Raw genomic sequence first — 24,233 nt, 5'->3', positions numbered from 1 at the left:
GTTAAGTTTATTTGCACATGCATGTGTAAAAAAGACAACAAAAATGGCCTATGGAGATACCTCCCCTATGAAATATTAATATTATAAATAAAAGGTAAAAACTGATGTACCAATTACAAGAAAAATGTATACAAGCCAATTCCAAATAAATCACTGAAGAGTCTTTGTAAATTGAAGTCCTTTTCCAATGTTTTTTGAGTAACGATAATGTAACGCGTAAAGTTTCCTGTCCCTGCAGCCTGCTGTTGACATGAACATGACATCTTTTTTAAACAGGAACAGGCCCCCAGGAAGTGCACTGTGCTCTGAAGCCAATTCTCACAGTGGCCAAACAGTGATACTGCAATGTCCAGGTCCGTCACCTGATCCCATTGGGCCCAAAAAGGACTTTTCTCCATAGACTTACATTGTCTATAAATCCGTGGGTTAATTTTTTTTTTTAAACGTTAGATCCCCCACGAAATGACTCGTTCCACTATCAGGATTTAATTAATTCAGTCTGCTAACATTTGAAAAGTCTAAAAGAGCTGCAAGATTAAATTATTTTATCCCTATTCAAGTTAGCGGAGTGCTGAACTGGAAGTCAGCTGCTTGGGTATGCTCAGCCGTGGTTGGCAGCCACACGTCTCCAGTGCGCCTGCTCTATCGGCCCAGTGATGCAGAACCAGCGCCAAACATCCGGGTACTTGACCTATGGCTAAGCCACGCCCCCTCCACTCACTTGGACAAACTATCAACATTCAGTGACCGGCGCTATGGCAGGTGTCACAGTACACGGCATTTCACAGGAGGCAATTGATGATTTTTGGGGACATAATGATTAGATGTCATTGAGAAGTAACCAAAAGGGCCTAAACTACGCATTGGAGGGATATATTCATCATTTTATTGTTGAGAAGGTCGATGAAAAGCTTAAATTACAAGCCAAAATTTACAGGTCACAGTGTACGCTTGTGAACCGCATCTGGTTGCCGTCGCCATCAAAGACAACAAGTTAAAGTGCCACTGAAGTTAAAGTTTTTGGCTCAGAATATGAGAAAAGGATAACGGCCTTTTTACCATCTTTACCAAGAGTGTCTCTCCGTTAGTTTGGTGCTACAGTATTTACACTGAATCATTCAGCATAACGTTTGCCAACCTTTGTTATCTCTGCCATTACAGATAAGTTAATGAAGCTAAGCTCCAGAAGTTAACGTTAGCTTAACTAGAGCCCTTTGGACAACAGCTAACAATGATGTACGATCACCAAAGTACAAAACTAGAACAAAATAGGCTAATGAACTCCCAGCAAACAAGGTGACATGATGAACAACGCAGCTAGGAGCTAACGTTAGGCTAACTTTAGCTAACGTTAGCTAGAGATGTTAAAGATAACTTTATATTTCTTTCCAGCAAAGTGACAATATGTTGCCTCAAACACAATGTTGACTTACCTTAGAACAGATGTAGACATCATTGTTAATCTTATTCACGTTGAGTTGATGTTGTGGTCTAACGTTACCACACAACTTTATCCAAAGGAGACACTTTTCTCGGTTGAGATGTGGTTTAAAGTGTAAAAAATACACCTGGTCGTCCAGCCTCTCAGGATACCTTGTGTCAGAGTTGCATGTACCCCATGCACACCGTTTGACCATTTTTAAACTTCAAATCTCAGAAAAAGCTCATAAAACCGAACAAACTGACTTTCTGTAATGCATTTCAATGGACGTCCAGGCAGAGAATGTCCCAGTGTATGGGAATGGATATACGCACTGTGATTGGCTCATTGCGTTTGAGGGCGGGACTTTTTGGCTTCATGCACCACCGAGCAACTCTAATAGGAAAGAACAGGGGACCTCCTCCAATGCTGTATCCAGGTCTCCTCATACATCCATGTACAGAAACCACCATGTTAGCTCTATTAGTCAGTATAGATGTAGCTAGCTAGATTTACGTTGTGCTCAGGCGGGACTTGAACCCTCAACCTTCTGTAGCGAACAGACCAAAGACAGGAGACGAGTTTACCGTGACTTTTATCTTGAAAGGCATTGCCAGAGAATGTGTTTATTATTCCCACTCACTTTACCGTCTGACCCGCTCACCCTGGGCTGCACAGTCCTGCTCGGAGCTGGTGTCCGGATCAGCAGAACGTTCAAAAAACAAGCAAAATAACAATGCGACTCTAATTACCGACCAAATGTAGGGATGACATTAAATTCATATCATTTCTGAATCTGTCTGAGCCTTTCGTGTAATTCGGCAATCACATAACTCGCCAAAGAGCACGTGTTAAAGTATTACTTTAATTCTATCCAGGTATTCAGGCCGCCTCTCAGCAGACACCACAGGGTTGCTCATTGACGTGAATTAGACAGAAAGGAAATGCAGTCTGGTGAGAGTTAAATTCTCCTTAAAATACAGCAATTTGACACAACACTGTGTTTTTACAGCTGCCGTGGTGTCTCAGCACTTCGTCTCACACAACTTCATCTGACTTTTTCATCAATTTGTGGGTTTTTGTTCAGTTTTTCATGGATAGATGAATCTTGTTCTTGTTGTTTCATCTTGTTTCACCTGATCTCGATCACCAAAACACAAATATCACTAAAATCACATAATAATAATAATAAAAATCATATTTTTATGAAAAGTGAGAACGCTTCACGATTGTGCGTATCATCCTTGCGCCAGGGGCCATGCTAATCTTCTCTGTATCGTTCCCAGTTTAGTACATGTGTTATAGATCATAACACACTGAGCAGGTGTCTCCTGTCTCCTACATGAAGTGGGTCAGTCCATGTGGAGTCTGAGCCAGGGTTTCAGCTCAGAGAGACTCTGACAGGACATGAAGGTTTTAAAAGACAGAACAGAGCACCAGAGTGAAGCCTGACAGCTGATGAACAAATGTGTTGCATATACTACTGGACTCAGTGACCCCCTCCACCCTCTCTCTGACCCAGGTCCTGGTTCTGGGTCCTGGTCCAGAGCTGAGAGGGATTGTGGGACTTCTTTGCAGAGCTGCTGTTATGTCAGGAGCTGCAAGGCGAGGAGAAAATCTTACCCTATCTTATCTGGGGGGAGATAATATACACAAACACATGAAACAAGACATATAAAAAATACAGTCCTTAAATAACCAAATCAGGAAAAAGAACAGAAATAAACAAAACAAAAGAAGAATTTTTTTTATGAAAAGTTTAAATTATTTTCATAAAATTGTTGATATCACAAAAACAGAAGATTTTCTTTTTATACATATTTATATCTGTCTGTATAATAATCTACCCTGAACGTCACACACACGTTTTCCTGAAGACAGGAAGTGAAACCAAACTTCCTTTTGCTTTCAGATTAACTTGTAGTTCCGCAGACTGACCACCAGGTGTCAGTGTGTGACCGCTGCGTGCAGGGACGTGATGGCGCTGCTGCACGTGAGTGTTGATTTGACTAAAAACTTCGATATTTCTAATAAATATATTGAAGTGTTTCAAGTAACTTTGTTAAAGAAGAATAAATCTCCAAAACAACAGCTTCCTGTAGTATGTAGATGTTTAACAGCAAATGTTTAACCCGGTTTACACTTAAAATTCTGACTACGTTGTTTTGCTTTTCAGCAAATTTTCAAGCTTTGTCAGAATGTAAAACTAACTTTTTCTAAATCCAGAGGTTGTACTGAGTAATTCGGCACACATGCCGTACACAATAGGCAGCACTAAATCTGATTAAACTTACATATTTTCCGTTTGGCTTTGCTGTCATGCATTTAACGTTACTGTGAAAGAGTCTCAAACTAATTGAAAATCTAAGTTATTTTAAAAAGATGCCTTGTTTAAATGTTTATTTCTGTGCCGAATTTATCCAAAGACTGAAATGCTTAGGAAAATTTCAAAAAGCTGTTTTTGAAAGATGTTTTAGTTGCCCATAAAGAAGGTATACGGAAATTCACATGATATCTAAAGGGAGTTTGGCGTGTCGTTCCCCAAACTGCAGCCACAGGCAGACCCTGCTTACGTAATATCACCGATAAATAAATGTAGCCTAATGATTTTAAATACAAATTTAAAGCAAGAATTTAGCTCCAAAACAACAGCTCTATTATATGCAGACTTAACAGACAATGTTAAAACTTAAATTTCCGATAATTTAAAGTTCTTTTGCTGTTCGGCAAATTTCCAAACTTTGTCAGCATGTCAAACGGACTTTTTCTAAATCTAGATGTTGTACTGAGTAATTCGGCACACATACCGTACACAATAGGCAGCAGTAAATTTAATTGAACTTACATATTTCCTCTGCTTGGCTTGTTGGTCATGCACCTGACGTAATAAACTGCCAGCGGACAACGCAAAAAAATGTGTTATTTGTTTAAAAGATGTCTTTCTCTGAGGATCATTTGTATGCCGATTTAAATCAAATACCTAAATGGTTCGGGAAATATGTCAAAGTCATTGTAGAAAGACAATAATTAGTCTCCAATAGACAATTGTACATTAATTGACATGATTTCTAAAAGGAGTCTGGTGAGGCAATCCCCAAACCGCTGCCAAAAGCAGATCCTGCTTTAATTATGACGTCAATTTAACAATATTTTGCTTTTAGGTAAATCTTAACGATTCTTCATAACAGCTTTGGGCTTTTTTGAAAATCTAGGAGTTATACTGAGCATTTCGGCTCACATTAAATACACCTGAAGCAGCGGTAAATACACTCAACTCATTTTCTGTTTTAGCTTGGCTCATCCATCCAGTGAACCATTAAACTACCGATGATTTGGAAACCCAGATTAAAGTTTTGTTTTGTTTTTGTATTTTATGGATGCCCATTTTATTGTAGGCTATTATTATTTATTAATTTAGTGTAAAAAACGTCCCTGTAAACACTGTTTAGTTTTACCTGTATTACTGTTGAGTGTTTGGTGACATGACAGTTAAAGCCTGATTTGATTTGCTCCAGTGCAGCTCTAAAAAGGAGGACAGGTGTCCCTTTGCTCATTGTCACTTCCTGTCAACGTTACAGATCAGAAGTACAGAGAGTTGTTGACTAGAGATGATAGACCGTCTCATCGTGGTCACTTCCTGTCAACCGGCTGGTTTTTACTACGATGCAAAACAGAGCGTTGACAGTAGCTGTGGTCAATCTTAGGTCTGAACTGGGTTTAACATCTCTGGAGAGTTTTTCCTTCTCTGAATGGAGGAGAGTTTTGCTGAAGCAGCTTGAGACATTATTGAGCACTTGACACAGAAACTGTGGATCTGTGTGTCTGTCAGTTGTCGGTCTGGTTGAACACATCGTGCAGCGTTTTGTTCTCCTTGTACAAGACAAATCCTTCATACTAATGAAAATCTATTAGTAGAGAAAGTTTCCACGACCTCAAAGCACCAGAGACCATTCAGACATGTGGAGTCGTCCTTTCACACCTCTGACTGAACCACATCAAACCCTGTGGCAGCTGATGAAAAACATATTTTCTCGTATGTTTGACACTAATTTTCCTGTCTGTACAAACAGTTCCTACACACACAGTGCATGTTAATGGGTGTAGCTGCCTCCTCCTCCTACTCCCTTTTTTATGAATGAGACACACACACACACAGTGATGTCAGCAACAAGCCCATCCCCCACTGATGCGGGAAAAACCTCACGATCAGGAAGAGAGAGGCATCCTCATGTTTCCCATATGTCTCTCTTCCTCTCTCAGAGCGGGAGTCGGGTGAGCAAACGTCACCTCCCCTCCTCCCCCACCCCTCCATCCTCCCTCCATCCTCCCTCCCTCACCAGCCTGAGGATGAGTAATCCAAAGAGAGAGAGAGAGAGAGGGGAGGGGGATACCAGCACAGCATCAGCATCATCATCATCATCAGTGAACGTGCAGGACGTGGGGATGAAAATTCAAAACCTCTCAGCTCAGTCTTGTCCTCCTAATTCCTGGACTGTCACATGCTGCATACAAGAGAAAGAAAGGATGAGGTGAATTCGTACAGCACGTTCTGCAGGCACTGGCACTGGCTAATCACTGGAGAGACGAGAACCAGAGAAAAGACCAAAGGAACAGAAAGGATTTTTGGGCTGCTCACTTGCATGTGGAGCGTCACAGACTAATCTCTGGAAGAGCTGGACAAGAGGGGAGGCACCGTGGCTTGTCTCAGTGGATGATACCTGACTATTTCATGGATAGGTGATTAATTGTCTCGTCTTTTGGACTGTGGGGACAGACTACATCCTGAACAGCAAGCCTCCCCTTTCACTATCTATCCTAACAAACTGGCTATTCAGAAAATCTGTCCTACTCCTCCTCATGTGGTGTGTCAGAGGCTGGGATCTGGCTAATATCTGGACTCACTGATTCAGAGCAGCACCGACACACTAACTGGACTACCTTCTGTATTACAGCCTCCTCCTGCGACCAGGTTAATCTCTGGATCAACGTGTCTGGCATGTTCTGCTTCTGCCTGCAGAGTTCCCTGCTGAAGCTTCAGGCGCTGGAGGTGGAGGGGGGCCCCTCGCTGGGTCCGTCCCCAGAGGAGAGCCCCCCTGCCCTGGGCAGCAAGGAGCAGAAGAGCCCCTGTGGGTCAGTGGAGCTTGGAGGGAAAGATGGGAAGACGCTGGCTCTCTGCCACAGCATCCCTGCTGATGAAAACAGCCCCCCAGGTACATACACCTGTCTGTCTGTCCGCCTGTCTGTTTGTCCAATAATTCTGTCTTCTAGACCCTAAAACAAAACATCTGTGACTTTAACAAAGCAGCCCCGACTGTCAGCGGTGTGGTCACTATGAAGTGTGACTGAAGGTAGTGGTAGAAATACTACTACTGGTAGTAAGTTAATAGTTCACAGTGTCCCACCACTCGGTCACATCAGCGTACCATTTCCAGTTGTTGGGACGTACTACTGCAGGTAAAAACAGTTTCTAGATTTCCGTATTTAAAGAACAATTCTTTGCACTTGTGTTCCTCATGAACTCAAATATGTTTTCATTCACAAACAGATGTGTCATGAGTCGTGCAGGTTACATGTTATCTGAGATAAAAAGTTGCGGATTCGCACACTGACATGTTCTCGTCATCCTGCACAGTAAATACACTCCATATGGTACAGAAACGTGATCACCGGTGTTTCTGGTGAGACTGCTTATTCTGCACAGCACGCCACCAGCCGAGCTCCACGTCTGTGTGTGTGCTGCTGCTATTTATAGTACAGCATACAGAAGTAAAACACTCTGCAGCACATGAGACACACTCACTGACTGCCTGCTTCTACTCAGGTCTCCTTCATCACTGTGGTTGTTTTTCATATATGTGTATATGTACACGTGTGTGTGTATATGTGTGTACACATATATAGTGTTGGTCCTTGAGGTGATTGTAGAAGAGTTTTAGGTGGCAATATAGTAGGTTTTGGTGAGCTTTTGGGACGTTCTAGAGAGCATTAAGGTTGTTTTTGGGATCATTAAGGTTGTTCTAGGGATCATTGAGGGTGCTCTAGGGATCATTGAGGGTGTTCTAGGGATCATTGAGGGTGCTCTAGGGATCATTAAGGGTGATCTAGGGATCATTGAGGGTGCTCTAGGGATCACTGAGGGTGTTCTAGGGATTATTGAGGGTGATCTAGGGATCATTGAGGGTGCTCTAGGGATCATTGAGGGTGTTCTAGGGATCATTGAGGGTGCTCTAGGGATCATTGAGGGTGTTCTAGGGATCATTGAGGGTGCTCTAGGGATCATTGAGGGTGCTCTAGGTATCATTGAGGGTGTTCTAGGGATCATTGAAGGTGTTCTAGGAATCATTGAGGGTGATCTAGGGATCATTGAGGGTGCTCTAGGGATCATTGAGGGTGCTCTAGGTATCATTGAGGGTGTTCTAGGGATCATTAAGGGTGCTCTAGGGATCATTGAGGGTGATCTAGGGATCACTGAGGGTGCTCTAGGGATCACTGAGGGTGTTCTAGGGATTATTAAGGGTGATCTAGGGATCATTGAGGGTGTTCTAGGGATTATTAAGGGTGATCTAGGGATTATTAAGGGTGTTCTAGGGATCATTAAGGGTGCTCTAGGGATCATTGAGGGTGATCTAGGGATCACTGAGGGTGCTCTAGGGATCACTGAGGGTGTTCTAGGGATTATTAAGGGTGATCTAGGGATCATTGAGGGTGTTCTAGGGATTATTAAGGGTGATCTAGGGATTATTAAGGGTGTTCTAGGGATCAGTGAGGGTGCTCTAGGGATCACTGAGGGTGTCTAGGGATCATTGAGGGTGTCTAGGGATTGTTGATGGTGCTCTAGGGATCACTGAGGGTGTTCTAGGGATCATTGAGGGTGTTCTAGGGATTATTAAGGGTGATCTAGGGATCATTGAGGGTGTTCTAGGGATCATTAAGGGTGTTCTAGGGATCAGTGAGGGTGCTCTAGGGATCACTGAGGGTGTCTAGGGATTGTTGATGGTGCTCTAGGGATCACTGAGGGTGTTCTAGGGATCATTGAGGGTGATCTAGGGATCATTGAGGGTGTTCTAGGGATCATTAAGGGTGCTCTAGGGATCATTGAGGGTGTTCTAGGGATCATTGAGGGTGCTCTAGGGATCATTGAGGGTGATCTAGGGATCGTTGAGGGTGTTCTAGGGGTTATTGAGGGTAATCTAGGGATCGTTGAGGGTGCTCTAGAGATCATTGAGGGTGATCTAGGGATCATTGAGGGTGTTCTAGGGATCACTGAGGGTGTTCTAGGGATTATTAAGGGTGATCTAGGGATCATTGAGGGTGTTCTAGGGATTTTTAAGAGTGCTCTAGGGATCACTGAGGGTGTTCTAGGGATTATTAAGGGTGATCTAGGGATCATTGAGGGTGTTCTAGGGATCATTAAGGGTGCTCTAGGGATCATTGAGGGTGATCTAGGGATCATTGAGGGTGCTCTAGGGATCACTGAGGGTGTTCTAGGGATTATTAAGGGTGATCTAGGGATCATTGAGGGTGTTCTAGAGATTATTAAGGGTGATCTAGGGATCATTGAGGGTGCTCTAGGGATCACTGAGGGTGTTCTAGGGATTATTAAGGGTGATCTAGGGATCATTGAGGGTGCTCTAGAGATCATTGAGGGTGTTCTAGGGATTATTAAGGGTGATCTAGGGATCATTGAGGGTGTTCTAGGGATTATTAAGGATGATCTAGGGATTATTAAGGGTGATCTAGGGAACATTGAGGGTGCTCTAGGGATCACTGAGGGTGTTCTAGGGATTATTAAGGATGATCTAGGGATCACTGAGGGTGTTCTAGGGATTTTTAAGGGTGATCTAGGGATCATTGAGGGTGTTCTGGGATTATTAAGGGTGCTCTAGGGATCATTGAGGGTGTTCTAGGGATTTTTAAGAGTGCTCTAGGGATCATTGAGGGTGTTCTAGGGATTATTAAGGGTGATCTAGGGATCATTGAGGCTGCTCTAGAAGTCCTTTTGGTGCTTCTGCTCATCAATGATGAGGTTGTGGTGATATTTTGAGTAGGTTTTAAGAGTCCCTGAGAACTTTCTAGAAGTGGTGGTTCTAGTCAGCGAGGATGTTCTTGGAGTAATTGTGGTGGTTATAGAGACCTTTAGGGTTGTTCTAGTGACCGTTGAGGAGGTTTTAGGGGACAGTTAGGTGGTGCTAGTGGTCTGTGAGGAGGTTCTACTGGTCCTTTAGGTGGTTCTTGAGATCCTTAAGGTGGGGACATTGTAGGGATCCTTTAGGTGGTTCTAGTCAACTAGAGGGTTCATAAGCTCATTGAGGTGGTTTTAGTGATCCTTAAAGTTGTTCTGGTGATTACTGAGGAGATTGTAGAGGACCTTCAGGTGGTTCTAGTGGTTGCTGAGGATGTTCTAGTGATCCTTTTAGGTGGTCAGTGAGAGGGGTTTTGAGCTCATTGGGGTGGATGTAGAAATCCATGAAGTTATTTCAGTGATCACTCAGGAGATTGTAGAGGACTCTCAAGTGGCTCCCCTGGTCAATGCAGAAGTTCTACTGGTCCTTTCAGTGGCTCTAGAGGTCACTGAGGAACTTCTATGGATTTTTGAGGGAGTTCTTGTCAAATAGGTGGTTCTAGAGATCCTTAAGTTTGTTACTGATCACAAACCAGGTTGCAGAGGACCCTCAGGTGGTTCTAGTGGTAAATGAGGAGGTTCTAGTTCTCCCATGTGTGGTTCTAGTCAATAATGAGGTTCTTGACCTCATTGAGGTGGTTCTAGAGATCCTTAAAGTTGTTAGAGTGATCATGGACCAGGTTGCAGGGGACCTTCAGGTGCTTCTAGTGTTCAATGAGGAGGTTGTACTGGTCCTTTAGGTGGTTCTAGAGGTCTCATTGGTGGTTCTAGTCAATAAAGAGGTTCTTGAGCTTATTAGCTCTTTAAGGATCCTTAAAGTTGTTCTAGAGATTGCTGAGGAGGTTATAGAGGACCCTTTAGATGGTTATAGTAGTCACTGAGGATGGTTTAGAGATCATTTAGGTGGTTCTAGTCAATGAGAGGGTTTTTGAGCTCATCTAGATTTAGAGATCCGTGAAGTTGTTTCAGTGATCACCGAAGAGGTTGTAGAGGACCCTCCGGTGGTTCTGCTGGTCAATGAAGAGCTTCTACTGGTCGTTTAGGTGGGTCTAGAGGTCACTGAAGAAGTTCTAAGAATTGTTGAGGGGGTTCTAGTTAATTGGGAGGTTCTTAAGGTCAGTGAAGTGGTTCTAGAGATCCTTAAGGTTGCTCTGTTGATCACTGAGGAGGTTGTAGAAGATCTTGAGATCGTTCTAGTGGACAATGAAGAGGTTGTGTTGGTCGTTCAGCTGATTCTTGAGGCCCATGAGGTTGTTCTTGTCACTGAAGAGATTCTTGAGGTAATTGAGGTGGTTCTAGAGATCCTTAAGGTAATTCTTTAAAATGTGTTTTTATTGGAGAAGTTCACTGTTGACAAATGTTTACATATTGCATATAAATGCTAAATCCTTAAAGTGTGACCTAAATCTGATTACACACTGCGTGTCTCTTTAGAGCTGCTGACAGTAGTGACCAGACCTCCACAGTCTCCCAGACATCAGCCGTTTACTACCATCCACCCTGGCCAGCAGCCCCTGACCCCCGATGGAGTTCTGCCACCCAGCCCTCACCACTCCCCCTGCTCCCCGCAGAGGAGCAGCCCTGGAGGTGAGGGGGGAGGAGGGGGAGGCGAGGGAGGATGTGGGGCTCTCCTCCAGCTCCTGGCGGGTGGCCCCAGCCCTCTGCCCTCCCCCCGCTGCTCCAGCCTCAGCCACAGCCTGAGGTTCAACTCCGACCCCGACACCGCACCGTCACCGCCCTGCAGCCAGCAGTACATACAGTGAGTCTGTCCGCACTGACCGGTCTCATGTTAAGTGAACTGAACCAGGATCAGATTCTATGGACAATGAGTTTGTATGTGTATTTTAATGCCATATTTAGCCTTTATTATTGGCACCAATATTCAAGTGTCCACATACTTTTGGCCATGTACTGTATTTTAAGCCCATCTAAGAGGATGGTGGAGGTTTAGCAAAGTTCCAGGTTATCAAACATGTTTTTCGTGTTTTAAATGATTCAGAAGCTTTTATGTTCCTTGTTTTTGAGCGACGGAGGACCGATTTCTATTTGAGGAAACATTTTAAAGAAAATCCGACGATTTGTCTCAGTTCAGCTCCACAAACATCCTGTTACATGATGGTATTAAAGTATTTTAAATAGAGAGAGCAGCTCCATCTGTCTGTCTGCATCTCATATAATCCATCCAGTTCTTCTTCCACCATCATCATGTCTCGATAACACTGATGTGATTCTAAACTGTTTGTGTTTGTGTCCAGGTGTCGGGGTCGGGACCGGGCCGAGGGCTCGGAGGACCCGGAGTGTCCCTCCTCCATCCCGTTCCTCACCAGACAGATTCAGATGCTGAAGAAGAAGGTCCGCAGGTTTGAGGATCAGTTTGAGCAGGAGATGAACTACAAGGTAAACACAGCAGGGACCAGGACTCCATAATCCATAATCTAACCCAGGGTCCAGTGGGGTTCATAAAACAGATTACAAACTCAGAGCACAGTAACTACTAGAAGTTAATGCTTCAAGTTTTCAGGCTGGATGTCTGTCATCCTGTTCTGTAATAATAATGTTGATGGTGTGTGTCTCTGTTCCTCCCCTCAGCCGTCCCACAACGATAAATACTCCAACCCAGAGATGATCCGAGTGATGGGGGAACTGGCGAAGGCTCGCAAACAGCTCAAAGGTAAAACTGTCAGCCTGATGTGTTCATGTCTTTGTTTCCAGATTAGTTAAAAAAGAAAACTAACATTGTTTGCTGATTGAATCCTCCACTCTTTAAAGCTTCGGAGGAACTTTAGGTCCCAGATTAACACAATATTTAATGTGTGACGGTGTGTCCTCTGCAGAGATGAGGCTCAGACAGTCGGTGTTTGAGTCGAAGGAGCCAGACGGTCCAGGAAACACCTGCAGGTAACACCCACACACCAACACACCCACTGCACATGGACTCAGTGTGGTCCTCAGGTCAGATCCATCAGTGTCAATGTGTCCTGCAGGTATGGCTCCGGCCAGCAGGGAGCGCCGGACCACAAACCCACACTGGAGGAGACGGTGGAGTCTCTGTTCAGACGGCTGAGAGAGAAGAGACAGGCTCTGGGCCTGCCAGACAACATGAAGGTCACAGAATCCAAAATTCATCCTCACCACACTCATTTGTTCCTGCTGTGTTTTATTCTGCTTTGCTGCACTTATATGACTTCACACACTGAGGTCGACAACTGACAGTTGTGAGTGCAGTATGTATTTACCCTCACCGGCCACTTTATTAGGTACACCTTGCTGGTACCAGGTTGGACCCCTTTTTTAATTCTTGGTGTCACAGATTCAACAAGGTGCTGGAAACATTCCTCAGAGATTTTGGTCCATATTGACATGATGACATCACATTGAGATTGAGATCTGGTGACTGTGGAGGCCATTGGAGTACAGTGAACTCAGTGAATCAAGTACAACTGTCACAGTATGGACAGTGACACACACTGAAAGGCAGAGCACATTGACATGCATCCTCCCCAGACCCTGTTTAATGTTTGCCCTGTTTTATTCCCCGTGTGCAGGAGATGACTCAGGCTCAGATGGTGTTGGAGAAGATCACTCTGCAGAAATGTCTGCTCTACTTTGAGAGTGTACACGGGCGGCCGGTGAGTCGTCACCAGCTCTTCAATAAACTGTACAGGAACAGGAAATACAAAGCTGATGGAGAGGAGGACTGAAGAGCGAATACTCCTTAACACGTGGAAATATAAAGAGAATATTTTTTCTGCTTCTCAGAAAGATCGTTGAACAAAATAAGACAAAATAATATACAGTACAGGCCAAAAGTTTGGACACACCTTCTCATTCAATGCGTTTTCTTTATTTTCATGACTATTTACATTGTAGATTCTCACTGAAGGCATCAAAACTATGAATGAACACATGTGGAGTTATGTACTTAACAAAAAAAGGTGAAATAACTGAAAACATGTTTTATATTCTGGTTTCTTCAAAATAGCCACCCTTTGCTCTGATTACTGCTTTGCACACTCTTGGCATTCTCTCCATGAGCTTCAAGAGGTAGTCACCTGAAATGGTTTTCCAACAGTCTTGAAGGAGTTCCCAGAGGTGTTTAGCACTTGTTGGCCCCTTTGCCTTCACTCTGCGGTCCAGCTCACCCCAAACCATCTCGATTGGGTTCAGGTCCGGTGACTGTGGAGGCCAGGTCATCTGCCGCAGCACTCCATCACTCCCCTTCTTGGTCAAATAGCCCTTACACAGCCTGGAGGTGTGTTTGGGGTCATTGTCCTGTTGAAAAATAAATGATGGTCCAACTAAACACAAACCGGATGGGATGGCATGTCGCTGCAGGATGCTGTGGTAGCCATGCTGGTTCAGTGTGCCTTCAATTTTGAATAAATCCCCAACAGTGTCACCAGCAAAACACCCCCACACCATCACACCTCCTCCTCCATGCTTCACAGTGGGAACCAGGCATGTGGAATCCATCCGTTCACCTTTTCTGCGTCTCACAAAGACACAGCGGTTGGAACCAAAGATCTCAAATTTGGACTCATCAGACCAAAGCACAGATTTCCACTGGTCTAATGTCCATTCCTTGTGTTTCTTGGCCCAAACAAATCTCTTCTGCTTGTTGCCTCTCCTTAGCAGTGGTTTCCTAGCAGCTATTTGACCATGAAGGCCTGATTGGCGCAGTCTCCTCTTAACAGTTGTTCTAGAGATGGGTCTGCTGCTAGAACTCTGTGTGGCATTCATCTGGTCTCTGATCTGAGCTGCTGTTAACTTGCGATTTCTGAGGCTGGTGACTCGGATGAACTTATCCTCAGAAGCAGAAGTGACTCTTGGTCTTCCTTTCCTGGGTCGGTCCTCATGTGTGCCAGTTTCGTTGTAGCGCTTGATGGTTTTTGCGACTCCACTTGGGGACACATTTAAAGTTTTTGCAATTTTCCGGACTGACTGACCTTCATTTCTTAAAGTAATGATGGCCACTCGTTTTTCTTTAGTTAGCTGATTGGTTCTTGCCATAATATGAATTTTAACAGTTGTCCAATAGGGCTGTCGGCTGTGTATTAACCTGACTTCTGCACAACACAACTGATGGTCCCAACCTTATTGATAAAGCAAGAAATTCCACTAATTAACCCTGATAAGGCACACCTGTGAAGTGGAAACCATTTCAGGTGACTACCTCTTGAAGCTCATGGAGAGAATGCCAAGAGTGTGCAAAGCAGTAATCAGAGCAAAGGGTGGCTATTTTGAAGAAACTAGAATATAAAACATGTTTTCAGTTATTTCACCTTTTTTTGTTAAGTACATAACTCCACATGTGTTCATTCATAGTTTTGATGCCTTCAGTGAGAATCTACAATGTAAATAGTCATGAAAATAAAGAAAACGCATTGAATGAGAAGGTGTGTCCAAACTTTTGGCCTGTACTGTATATGAAGGATTTCTGTTTTTAAAGCACCTCTGCAGGGAAAAATGTCAAAGAAATATTAAAGTTATATCACACCAGCTGTGTGTCTGTCTACACCTCAGGCCAGTTCGATAGATAGTTAGTTGATTAGTTAGTTTTACGCTAGGTAGTTTGGTAATGTTTGTGTCATTTGTTGTGCAGTTAGTTAGTTAGTTAACTTGGTAGCTAGTTAGTAAGTTACATTGTGCAGTGAAATGCTCTGTTACTCCTTTCAGTAATATCGAACATGTACAGCAGAGAAAATATAAACAACAAAGATACGGTCATATGTCCAAAAAATATGAACTATGAATATGTTTTATATGATTTAATTAAATGCAAATTTGAAATACACGGAATTATAAAAGCTGTCCAGAGATCAGAGGGCAAATATAAGGATTTAATGGAGCATAATGAAAGTGAAATAAATTTAATGGGTCGACACCTTTTGACCCTTTTTTTCAAAGCATCAGTGGTTCTGCAGGACTTTAACAGTACTGCTGCAGTTTACTGCCCCTCAGATTCATCTGCAGCCACTGAGACGTTGCTATGGTAACGCCTGTCTGTCTGTCTGTCTGTCTGTCTGTCTGTCTGTCTCTCTCAGGGAGGTAAACAGGAGAAGAACCTGGTGAAGCCTCTGTACGACAGATACCAGATGATCAAACGTTTACTGTGTGCCAGCCCGACTATCCCCACTATAGTGAGAAACACACACACACACACACACATTTTCACTGTCTACTGTTGAGTCATCATCACACTGGTAACATGCTAACATTACATTCAGCGTGACTTACACTTCCTGAGGATATAATTATCTCTGATGTGCATCCAGGAAGAAGAAGATGGTTCTGATGAAGACTCAATGAGCTACTCGACAGTCAAAGAACTTCCCGTCCCACCTCCTGGCAGAGCGGCACGACCTGCTGCCGGCGAGGAGGACAGCGACCGGGACAGTGACCCGGCTTTCGTGTCCCCATTAGACGAGGTGAAAGCCGTCCATCAACAACCTGCTCTCACCATGGCCAACCTGCACGAAGCATCCAGGTCTGTATGTTTGTTTAATTTAATTTTATTAATTTAATGTTTTTTAATTTTTTAATTTTATTAATCCCCAAGGGGGAAATTCAATGTTTTCACTGTGTTGTCATATACATACACACACAGGCCCGAAATACACATACACACATGCACAAACAGAACCTTTACATGCATTAAATGGAGAGATGTCAGAGTGACATTACAACACTGGAGGTTCTGGTTTCACTTCAGCTCTCTGTGGACAGAGATTCAGAAGTTTGCTGATCCAGAGATTTTTACGTAGCTGCTTCACAGTAAAACATTTTCATCAGAGTCTGGGAAACGAATCAGGGTTTAGCTTGGTCTTTATGTGTGCAGCATCAGTCTTGGTGGTTTCTCCTTCTCCTCCAACATTAACCTCTTTGCTCTGTGCTCAAACCGAACCAGGTCTCAACTGCTGCAGTGTCTGCGGGAAACAAGGGCGGAGAAGAAGACGAGACGTAAAGTTCTGAGAGAGTTTGAAGACGAGTTTTACCGCCAGACTGGAAGGTGAGAGACGACTCAAACAGGGCGTCCTCAAACTGACTCAAGGCGGAGCCAGCTTTAACAAATGTATTTATTGTTGGATAGCTTAATCTATAATGATCAGAATTTGCAGAGCTACCTGATAGACAAGTTGTCTGATAAATGCAGTATGATAACTGTCATTTGCATCTGAAACAGAAGGAGCTGAATCCCTCCATATTTGACCTTTCATTAAGTCCCGCCCCTTTGTGATGGTCCGACAAGCTGTCAGAGTAATCATGGAGCCCACACTGTAACTAATTGCACTCCCTGAAGAAATATGATCATTTATTTGGACAAATGAAAGAGTGATTCCAGAGAGAAGCAGACAGAGGGGTGTACAGTCTGTGTTTGAAGGATATATCCAGGATGTCAAACTGACTCAGCAGCAACAACAGGTTAAAAAGACAAAGATAGTTAGAAGCTAAAGCCGAACTATAGGCTACAGCATATCAGCAAAACTTACCTACTTCCCTTCACTGGTTCCTGTACAGCAGGGTTGGTCTTTGTTTCACTGTTAGAATCAGTAAAAAGCAAAAGCAGCATGTGTATACATTCAGTAGGCTATATCTTCAGTAGCTAGCTAGCTAACCCTACACTTTTCAGGGTCTGATTTTGGTTTTGGAACAGGGAAGAAACGTATATCTTTTTCCAGATAACAACGAATACACGACGAACTCCAGGCACAACATTTAGCTCCAAATCCACAAAACCAGCCTGAAAATGAAGGAAATCTGAAGCGACTGCATTAGTCAATGGAGCACAGCTATTTTGTTGTCGGACTGATGTTACGTTATTATTTGCCAGTCTGTGTCCAGGGGCAGGACTTAGCTAAGGGTCAGTTTCCAAAATATTCAATTAAAGTTCAAGTTCTTCATATTTACAGTATCTTATTTGTATTTCTACTCCACTACATTTGCACATTAAAATTGTAAATACAAATGACAGATATTACTATTACTATTATACTAAGATATTTTAGGGATATATATAAATGAGTTGGATAGTACCATAATTGTGTGTTTTTTAATGTAAACATTGTACGAAATCTGTAGTTGTAAAAGAGAAATGCCTTTTTTCTTTTCTTGTAAATCAAGAATCCTTAAAGCGGTGATATGTGACTTTTAAAAGAAGACATAGCACATTCATTCAGTCACAAATGAGCTGAATTCACAATAAAACATGCTGAGTTGAACACACTCAGGGGTTTTGCCGCCTCAGCCTTACTTTGACGTTGCATTTTTAGACTTACATTGATTATAACATTTTTATCTCTAACATTCAAAGATATAAAATTCAGTATGTTGTTCCTATATATTTTGTTAGTTATACATATTTGACAGAGAACAATTTGTTGTTGTTGATGGCGTCATGTCAGAAAGCTTCTTTGGAGTGCCACAGGGATCTATACTGGGCCCGTTGCTTTTTTTCTTTCTATTTAAGTCAGTAATACAGCAATTTTTGTTTGTTTTAATTCCTCTGGAGTTTCACTGATACTCTTACATTTTATTGACAGAATCTGTCAAAAAGAGGATCGTACTCCGATGAAGGAGGAATACCAGGAATACAAACAGCTCAAGGCGAAACTCCGTCTTCTGGAAGTCCTTCTAAGCAAACAGGAAGTCCCTAAAACCATGTGAGAGGAAACTGAAGCTCCCCAAAACACTTGAAAACTTTTAATGTGATTATCTGAGAGCAGAAAAGGTCTTTTTATGTGCTTCTGTTCAGAGAAGAGGAAGTGGTGAAAGGATTGTGTTTTGGCTGAGGCCACGCTTTTTCCTTGCCATTATTTAAATACACCCTATTTCAGCTATGTTAGCTGCATAGCTCAAGAAATAACATCAGTCGGTTATAGTTTGATCATCTTTGACCTCATTATTCAGTGTTTTGTTTTAGGTTCAAAGCCGTTATAATTTGTCATATCCATCAAGGAATACGCTGATTTAAAAGAATAGTTCAACATTTTGGGAATCCATTTATCTGTTTAAATTGATAACACTCTCATGTCAGTACAGTAAATGTGAAGCTAAAGCCAAGGCTGGTTAGCTAAGCATAGCATAAAGCCTGGAAACAGCTAGCCTAGCTCCTAGCATGCTACCGTGACATACTAAATGTGTCACGGAAGCATCTTAATGTTAGTCTTGTGGACGTTAACCACCATATTTAATGTTAACATGCTAAATGTTTTAGTCCAATGTTAGCTTAGCCACAACATGACTGCTAAATGTGTTGTGCTAACAAAGGCACAACATAACATGACACAGCTGTATGTAGAACATAGCCAACATACCATGATAATGATCATATATGTTGGACCTTAATAATGAAATGATTACATGCTAACATGCTACCATCAGTGTAATATATTTCCATAACACTGACTCTAACTTTAGCGGGTCAGCATGAAACATTGTAATGTGCTTGCAGTTATCACGTTAGCATACAACAGGAAATGCTACATCCTAAATGTTTCTTAGATTTATCTTGATGTTGTGCTATCATGTTACATTCATACATACATACATACACTAACATACGGTTTTAACATACTAACATTTCTATTTAACAGTCCAATGTTAGCTTAGACACAACTCAGCATGACTCAGCTGTATGCAGAACTAATGCTAACATACCATTGCTCTGCTAATGTGACAGTTGTAAGCATGTTGGGTGTTGATAAGGAAATGTTTACATGCTAACATGCTACCATGACATTAGCATAGTAACTTTAACGTTAGCATGAAAGGTTTAGGATGTTGTAACCTGGTTATCGTGGTAGCATACACCAGGTAATGCTATTGCTGCGTTCAGTTGGTGTCATGTTCACCGTGGTATTCAAAACTTTCAAATACATTTTCTGAGCGCTCCGAGTTCATGACTTTATGTACACGAGTACCCATGTCATAAACTCGAGCTCATGAGTTCCATTTGAACGACACACGTTAGCATTAAGTTCTACATTGTCACAGAGAGTTGTGCCTAACCTAATGTTAGCATATTAGGACACATTTAGCATGTTAAGGTAGCATTTTCACATTCAAATGGATTACACCTTTATGTGGTAAAGGACGCTCACAAGTTGGAGGAAACTTTAATTTTTTTCTGTAACGTTACATTTGTGAGTTTTGGACGATAACAGACTTCTCACTACTTCCTCTCCAAACTGTAAAATCTATAAATAACGTTACTCCAGAAAAGTTTTATAAGGTATAAAAAGAGATCTATCTGCCATTCTGTCAGTGGAAACTTGCCTACCAGCATCCTACAGTATTTACCTGCATCAAGTCTGAATTTTGTACAACTGCATTTATTCCAGTCTGCAACGATGAAGACGATTCCAGAGGTAAAATTAACTGCAGACATGCGTTCCCTCCATCTTGTTTGAGTTAACGGACCAAACTATTTTTTTATATGGGACTAAATGTGTGTGTATCGAACTGAGAGCACTTTAATCTGTCACCGGGGGTTTGCAAGATGAAGAAGAAAGTTTGGCTTCCTCTCAACAATATTAAACAACATTCAGAGTTTGCCTCTGAAGGAGCTGATGAGGTTCAACTAAAACGTGTGTTTGGACTAGAAACGTTAGGGACAAAGATGCAATGTACAACTTATTGTTAGTCTTGTGTATGTCAACATATGTTGGAAAATAATGCTTTGGAGAGATGAATGCATTGGTATATATATACAGTGCCCTCCAAAAGTATTGGAACAGTGAGTCCAATTCGTTTACTTTTGTTGTAGACTGAAAACATTTGGGTTTGACATCAAAAGATGAATATGAGACAAGAGATCAACATTTCAGCTTTTATTTCCAGGTATTTACATCTGGATCTGATACACAACTTAGAAGATAGCATTATTTGTAATGGAACACAAAATTTTTAGGTGAGCAAAAGTATTGGAACATATAAACTTAAAATAGATTAAAGTGAATGAGACTTAATATTTAGTTGCAAATTCTTTGCTTTCAATAACTGCATCAAGCCTGTGACCCATTGACATCACCAAACTTTTGCATTCTTCTTTTGTGATGCTTTTCCAGGCTTTCACCGCAGCCTCTTTCAGTTGTTGTTTGTTTTGGGGGGTTACTCCCTTCAGTCTCCTCTTCAGCAGGTAAAATGCATGCTCTATTGGGTTTAAGTCTGGAGACTGACTTGGCCAGTCTAAAACCTTCCACTTCTTGCCCCTGATGAACTCCTTTGTTGTTTTGGCAGTGTGTTTTGGGTCGTTATCTTGCTGCATGATGAAGGATCTCCCAATCAGTTTGGTTGCATTTTTCTTTAAATTAGCAGACAAAATGTTTCTGTAGACTTCTGAGTTCATTTTGCTGCTGCCATCATGTGTTACATCATCAATGAAGATGAAAGAGCCCGTCCCAGAAGAAGCCATGCAAGCCCAAGCCATGACATTACCTCCACCGTGTTTCACAGATGAGCTTGTATGTTTGGGATCATGAGCAGATCCTTTCTTTCTCCAAACTTTCGCCTTTCCATCACTTTGGAAAAAGTTAATCTTTGTCTCATCAGTCCATAAAACTTTTTCCCAGAATTTTTGAGGCTCATCTCTGTACCTTTTGGCAAATTCCAGCCTGGCCTTCCTATTCTTCTTGCTAATGAGTGGTTTGCATCATCTGGTGTAGCCTCTGTACTTTTGTTCATGAAGTCTTCTGCAAACAGTAGATTGTGATACCTTCACTCCTGCCCTCTGGAGGTTGTTGCTGATGTCACTAAAAGTTGTTTTAGGGTCTTTCTTTACAGCTCTCACAATGTTTCTGTCATCAACTGCTGATGTTTTCCTTGGTCTACCTGTTCGACGTCTGTTGCTTAGTACACCAGTGGTTTCTTTCTTCTTCAGGACATTCCAAATGGTTGTACTGGCTATGGCCAATGTTTGTGCAATGGCTCTGATTGATTGTCCATCTTCTCTCAGATTCACAATTGCTTCTTTTTCACCCATAGACAGCTCTCTGGTTTTCATGTTGGTTCCACCTCTAAATGCAGTCTGCACAGGCAAAACCTATCGTACCCAATCTGAAACTGAGCTCAGACATCCAGTGCTATTTATTGTTTGAATAATCAGTGTAATTGGGAGACACCTGGGCAACAAAACACACCTGTCAGTCACATGTTCCAATACTTTTGCTCTCATGAAAAATGGGTGGGTTCAAACAAAAGGTGCTATCTTCTAAGTTGTGTATCAGATCCAGATGTAAATACCTGGAAATAAAAGCTGAAATGTTGATCTCTTGTCCCATATTCATCTTTTGATGTCAAACCCAAATATTTTCAGTCTACAACAAAAATAAAGGAATTGGCCTCACTGTTCCAATACTTTTGGAGGGCACTGTATATATATATATATATATATATATATATATATATATATATATATATATATATATATATATCAATATCATAGCACTTTATGTTGAAAAAGGGAAATTATTTTTATCCAAAGTCTAATGTTTAATATGCAATATGGTCCGTTGTTAAAGATCAGTGCTGGTGTTGGTGAACAGGCAGGTGAGCTATTTCCTTGAGACTGAAGAGGTTACATTGCACCTACGGCAGCTACATACGACATTTCAGAAGTTATATCGTCGCCTTCAATGTGGCTTATGCACTGTCAGGGCTGCACGAACTGTGATTGGCTGCTTGTGTTTTCATGTTTGTGATGGAGCTTGTTGAGAGTGAAGATGACAGGAAGGAAGTTAGATTCAGTAGTTTTCTCCTTTTTAAAACAAACGTCAAACAGTGATCATACTGCAGACATTTTGTTAAATGCAAGCCGACGCTCGTCTCCATGGTAACACAGAGAAATCATGGGTCATCATCTACGTCATATTTGTTGATGTTGCTGCTACAGTGTAGAAAAGCACACCAATCCCGAGCCCGAACAATGGAGTCGACCTTCACATTATAGCCTACTACAGTTTATATTATGGAGACAAGGTCAAGAACGACCTTCTCGCCTACCTTCCTACTGTACCACCCATGGCCTTGCAGTTCAGAGGATGAGATGGGCGAGTGCTACACGTACAGATTTCAAGGGAGCCCAACGGTGCTGAGATATGCCTTTGCAACTCTACGTGCCGACTACTGCTCACGTTAAAAGCAGTCCACTTTCAGGTGTACTACGGTTGGTTTTCACACCTGATGGGAACCGTACCATAGTACACATGTACCAATTGACATAGATCGGCACACTGACAGTGTTCACACTAATTAAAACAACTGGATGTTGGGGTCAGGTGTACTCAGATCTTGCTCTGGGTCCCTGATGTGAAAGCCTCCTGTGTTACAGACGTTTTCATATTAGATACGATGCGATTGATTTGGGAATATGACTGCTGGAAGTTGGATCTTGGTCTGTCTGCCGCTCTGACTTTGCTGCCATGTGATATAAAGGCAACAGTATTAAATTGAAACTGTTAAAATGACTTGTAGTCAAGTTCAATAGCAGTGCAGCTCTGTGTTTTGGTACAGTTGGTATTCACACCTAATGTGTACTGTACCAGGATACACATGAACAGAACTCAAGGTCACCTTTTCAAGTGGACTTGAGTCTGATTGGCGTACTGTGCCCAGGTACAGTACACAGTGTTCACACTAATCAAACGAACTGGACTTTGGGGTCAAGTGAACACAGAACCAAGCCGGGTCCCAGATGTGAAAACCTTCTGTCTCTTTATCATGAAGTCAATGACAGAATGTAAACACGTTACTGTGGGGAATATAACACATCATGTAGAACACATGCGTCTCGTGTTGCGGAGGTGAAATCTGGTGCTCGACTGTAAATCAAAACCTATGCAGTAGATACAGCAGGACTCTTGTTAACCCCTACTGGCCAGTATGAACCCAGATTAAATCCCGAGCTTCGTACGCTCACCCGTCAACCCGACATCCTACCTGAGAAGAAAAGAAAATGCTGCATTTTCATCACAAAACATTGGGAAAACTAAAGAAACCTAATGTCAAGTAGAGAGGGCTGAGTTTAGCCACCAGACAACAAACACCTGGATATATGTGACAGAGGTGAAATATTTTGTGTATCCTTGATGTCGGTGGTAAAATGTGTCTCAAACATTTCCCACTGAGGTAAAATCTTACGACGGTTTTCTGTCCCGAACTTTCATGACACATCAGTGTTGATGTTATGACCTTATCATGCCTGACTTCATGCTGTGATGATAAAAAGTCTCCTGTTGTTGTGCTGTTCTGGTTTGCTTGACAAATTTCTATACAGACAAGTTTAAAATAAATATTTTTGCTATCAACAGAATTTTGTCATTTTTATTGTAATACTTAGAATAAGAACAATTACTATAAAGTTACATGCAGACGTTTGGGCACCCCTGGGCAAAGTTTAGTTTACTGTGGAAAAACTCAGCAAGTAAAAGATGAACTGATTTCCAAAAGACAAAATGTTAAAGATGACACTTTTCTTTAATATTTTAAGCAAGACTAATTGTTCATTTAAACCTTTTACAGTTTCAAAATAACAAAAAAATAGGTGTGGGCCCCCTGCATGGTCAGTGCTCAGTAGCGCCCCCTTCTTCTAAACCCTGTTTGTATCCAGCTCAGAGTCTTTGAGTTCTTGTTTGGAGGATTTCTTCTTGGGCCGTCTTCATGCTCTGCTCTTTGAGCTCTATCCACAGGTGTTTA

At 42.1% G+C, this 24,233-nt stretch overlaps 1 protein-coding gene and 1 non-coding gene across 2 annotated transcripts; one reads left to right on the top strand and one right to left on the bottom strand.

The window, feature by feature from the left end:
* Nucleotides 1–2,627: 2,627 nt before the first annotated feature.
* LOC117247740 (U6 spliceosomal RNA) lies at nt 2,628–2,735 on the bottom strand. The gene has a single exon (XR_004500848.2). It is a non-coding gene; the product is annotated as a U6 spliceosomal RNA (small nuclear RNA).
* A 3,115-nt stretch (nt 2,736–5,850) lies between these two features.
* On the top strand, nt 5,851–19,732 carry LOC117246794 (protein FAM13C-like). The gene is made up of 11 exons (XM_033610768.2): nt 5,851–6,630; nt 10,977–11,301; nt 11,798–11,939; nt 12,132–12,213; nt 12,377–12,440; nt 12,527–12,647; nt 13,088–13,171; nt 15,587–15,682; nt 15,818–16,029; nt 16,450–16,551; nt 18,083–19,732. The coding sequence occupies exons 1-11, from the start codon at nt 6,417–6,419 to the stop codon at nt 18,204–18,206; spliced, it is 1,566 nt and encodes a 521-aa protein (XP_033466659.2). The 5' UTR covers nt 5,851–6,416; the 3' UTR covers nt 18,207–19,732.
* Nucleotides 19,733–24,233: the final 4,501 nt, after the last annotated feature.

This window comes from Epinephelus lanceolatus, chromosome 21, assembly GCF_041903045.1.
Source record: "Epinephelus lanceolatus isolate andai-2023 chromosome 21, ASM4190304v1, whole genome shotgun sequence".
NCBI classification, from domain to species: Eukaryota; Metazoa; Chordata; class Actinopteri; order Perciformes; family Serranidae; genus Epinephelus; species Epinephelus lanceolatus.
The sequence above is the reverse complement of the archived record's forward strand: the minus strand, read 5'-3'. Positions and strand labels throughout refer to the sequence as shown.